A 4,075-nucleotide genomic window follows, 5' to 3' on the forward strand; every position below is an offset into this window, starting at 1 on the left:
GCCGGGCCGGGAGGGCGCGCGGGCCATGGCGGGCATCATCAAGAAGCAGATCCTCAAGCACCTCTCCAGGTCGGTGCGGTGGCGGCGGCCCCGGGGGAGGGGGGCCCTCGTCCCCCGGGGTTCAGCCGAGCCCCGGCGGCGCCCTGGGGAGCTGCCGCAGCTGCTTGGCGCCGGGCGGGGCGGGAGCCGCAGGCCGGGGGCCGGGTTGTAAATTGTACTTGACACGTTGGAGGTGGGAGGAGCGGGCGGCGGCGCTGATGTCACCGCTCCCGGCCTGCCTCGCCGGCCCGCGGGGGTCCCGGTCCCGGCCGCGGCCCCCGGCTCTTGGCGGCTCCCCGGGGCTATTGGAGTGGTGGCCCCGCGGCCGTGCCCTGCTCGGGGCAGTGCGGGCTTCCCCCTCTCTACCCCCTCGGACCTCCGGGCTGCCAGCAGCAAGCGATCGGGCTGCTCCATCGGTGAGCACCGTGTAAACACCCCATTGTTTCTGCCTCCTTCGTCTTGGTGCAAGGGGACGAGGCAAGTGGTTAGGAAGTGCGGAGCCTTGATCTTTTTTTGTCTGGAGTTGCCAGACGCTGTGGCTCTCCGCTGCTCTGCATGTGTTCTCCAGCGAGGCTTGTCTTTTTCACTGCTGCTGGGAGTACTAAACGGCCCCTCCTCGAAAACCAAGTCAGTGCAGCTGATCCAGGCGGTTGAATTCCCATTTACCCCAGGTATTGTCATCCCCTCTGTCCAGCTTCATTGTGATGGCAGAAACTTGGCTGCCCCTCCAACATCAGTGGTGGCCACATTGGACTGAAGAGGAAGCAATCGCGTTGCGTGTTTCTTCAAGTTCATAGCTGGGATTTCAGCTGAGAAATCTGATTTTTGACCTGTGCGCGCTTGGACGTTGGGAGAATAGAAATGGACCAAGACTCCATTTGTACTGAGTCATTTTTCTAACCATATTCAGGCATGAAAGCGCAGGGTGTAGTTTAAGAGCTGATCCTTTGGGGTGCTGACTGCCTCCTGTGAGCTGCTTACCTGCTTGAACATCAATCCCTTCTGGCTTCAGTGGAAGAAGTTTAGCACATTGTAGAGTCAATTCCTCAATTTACTAATAGTAGTAGTTTGCTACAGAAAGATCATCACTATTCAGAGGCATACAGCTTCTGTAGGTTGCGTAATGTAGCGTTCTGTCTGCTAGATCATAAAAGGAGAAATAAATGCCTATCTCTGTATCTTTATGTGAGTGCTAGATCAGTGATTCTCAGCCTTTTCTTGTACTAGGACCTGTTTGTAAACACTGATGTCCGGTACCAACCCAGTAAATAGTTTAAGTAGAAAACAGCCCCCTGGTCTTGGCGGTGCACCCCACCCACAGACCCCCCCACGTGTGGGTGGGCCAAAGGTGTGTGTGTGGGACATATGGGCCCCAAACAGCCCCTTGCAGCCCCACGGTCTCCCACGTTATTCTCCTTTAAAGGAGAATTTATTTTTAAAGTGTTTTGATCCATTTTTAAAGCTTGTTTGCCACCCTTTCATATATTCTTGCAACCCACTTTTGGGTCACAATCCACAGGCTGAGAAACGCTGCTCTAGAACTTATGTGATATTGGCACATGTAAAATCAGTTATGTGTGCAATAGCTAAATTTATGTATATGTGCACACCCACATAGAGTAGGTGAGAATTAAGTCCTGGGGTGATTACAAATAATACAAAAAGTAATTAGTTGCTTTCTCATGAGCTGTGGTTCACTGGAACATCAAAACTTTAAAATGTTGGAGATTACAAAAAAAACCCTCTGCTATGATATACCTAACAACTTTAAATTTACATTAGTGTGAGGTGGTTACTGCCCATATTACATTTAAAAGACCTGCACAGGACCTTCCCAGTTGTACTGATTCTGAAGTAAGTAGGCTTGCTTATGGAAGAAGACTGTGCTTAGTATAAGCAAGAGAGGCAGGACTAGGCCCATATTTAGTTTTTCCTAATTGATACCATGTTTAGTTTGCATATCAGTAAATGAAAGGCAGGGTGGACTCAGACTAACCAGAGTAGATGCATAGCACAAGCTTCCGTGAGCTGAAGCTCATTTCATCAGAAGCTTGCCTGATAGAGGAGAGAGAAAACGGACTAGTAATATCAGAAATACTTTCCCCTCAAGAGATTTAAAAACTTAATTTAGTGGGAATGATTGGTATAGTAATGCTTTATAGCTAGAAGTGGAACAAGTTGTCCTGTGAATAATAGTTTTTTACAACTCGCTCGTTAGGTGACAATTTCTGACTAATGAAACTGTTTGCTCTTCCTCAGTTTGAGAGCTCTGTCATAGTTTTGGGATTAATTTGGATGTGTTTATGCATTGGAAGAGAAGCCCACTGAACTTCAGTGTTGTTTCTCATGCTTGTTCTCACTAGTGAGGGGTCTGTCCCACATTCTGAGGTAATTCTCAACATGTGAATAAATGCTATAATGTTTAACTAATTTACGTTAAACCTGGAGGGAAATGTGTAGTTATGCAATTGGTGTTTATCAGCCATGTTCTTAAGTGATGGAATTCATTGGATTACATCACAGCAAAATATCCTTAGTTTGAACAATTAAACATCAGTTGTTCAAACTAAACGCATGTAAGAGTATTTGGATCCCAACACAATGGAGCCGGTATCATAATTAAAGCAATAAAGGCTTGGCACCTCTATTACGTCAGATGATAGATGGGTACTGATTATCAGCTTTGAGTAGAAGTTTAAAGAAAAGCCAGTAAATGGAGAGCCTGGATAAACGAAATGGATCTAACAAAAAGAAAGAGTCTGATCACCCTTTCCACAAAATTGTGGGTTCTGTACAGTCTCAGACGTAGGTTGTTGTGGCAGTACTTTCCAGAGTTTCTAAAAGACTGTAACCAGTCTTACAAACAAAGCAAACTTTTCTTGGTTTTGGATTGCATTGGTAACAGTTCTAAAATAAATCTCCAAGCCTACATTTTATTCTGCACAACGCAACTTTGAACAGAGACTTACAGTTGCTTAATCAAAGATTAGAGATAGCAGTGCCTTAATGTAGAGGCTGCTATAGTTTATTTTCTGTAGATAAGCCAGATTGCTGCTGTCCATTATCGTGACTGTTTTTGGTTTTTCTTCTTTTAGAAGCGTTCCTACCAGCTTTCATTACATTTGGAAGATATCACATACGTTCTAGAGCAGCTGCTTTGGAAGAACTCTTGAATCTGCATTGCTTGCAGCAGATTTTTGGTAGTTTTTCAAGGAGATAGTCTTTAGACTACAGAAGTACTTTTCCTGTGTTGCACAAATTTTCATTCATTGTTTACTAAGTTACGGATTTGAGGGAGCTTGTAAATTGCTGTTTTCCTTTTCTCACTTCTCTTCCTCAAATCCTTTACTCTTGTTTGGGGGAGAAGGAACTGGGCTGAGTTTGCTCAGTTTTTCCCACCCAGCCCATGCTCAGTGCCCTGGCTTCAATAATCTATCCCTCCTTTTGGGGACACCACATAAGACGAGACATTCCTCCAACCAAAGCATATGGGGAGACAATGGGAGTACAGACCCCCAAGCTGGGGGAGGAGGGGGGGGTGGGATCAGGTCACCCCTATTTCCTGTTTTCAAAATGAAGAGGGAGCCCTAGCAGGATGTACCAGCCTCACAAAATTTCTCTCATAGGTCTTGCCTCGAACTTTTGTGATCGGTGACAGGCAGATGTTTGTGTTCCTTCTGCCCCTCATTCTTCTCCTCTCATCACTCCTTAAGGGACCAGTGGTCCATCTCCACCCTAGCTGGAGCTGGGAGAAGGTTATCATCTTGGAGTAAATAATCAGTTGTTTTAAGTGGTAAAAATTTATGCTGCAAAGCTGACATTTGTGGTTAAAAGTCAATTGATGGTACACAAAAAAGTATTTGTAATAGTTGCAGTAATAGAACTTGTTTTAATTTTTACCTTTGAAAAATTACGTGTAAAAAACGTTTGAAAGAACAATATTAAGGTGGCAAAGTTAAGAACTCACAAGTTAGGAAATAACCATTTTTATGGTTTCACAAGTATCAATGGATAGTGCCTATATTTAACTGGGGTA

At 45.3% G+C, this 4,075-nt stretch overlaps 1 protein-coding gene across 1 annotated transcript in view; it reads left to right on the forward strand.

The window, feature by feature from the left end:
• Positions 1-6: 6 nt before the first annotated feature.
• The window catches only part of UHRF1BP1L (UHRF1 binding protein 1 like), a 113,039-nt gene continuing 108,970 nt past the window's right edge, over positions 7-4,075 (forward strand). Inside the window, exon 1 of the mRNA XM_019515008.1 lies at positions 7-69. Coding sequence (XP_019370553.1) covers positions 26-69 — 44 coding nt within the window. The 5' untranslated portion in view covers positions 7-25. The remainder of the gene's footprint in view (positions 70-4,075) is intronic.

Source organism: Gavialis gangeticus, unplaced genomic scaffold (genome assembly GCF_001723915.1).
Source record: "Gavialis gangeticus isolate Ggan-Ray unplaced genomic scaffold, GavGan_comp1, whole genome shotgun sequence".
Lineage (NCBI taxonomy): Eukaryota > Metazoa > Chordata > Crocodylia > Gavialidae > Gavialis > Gavialis gangeticus.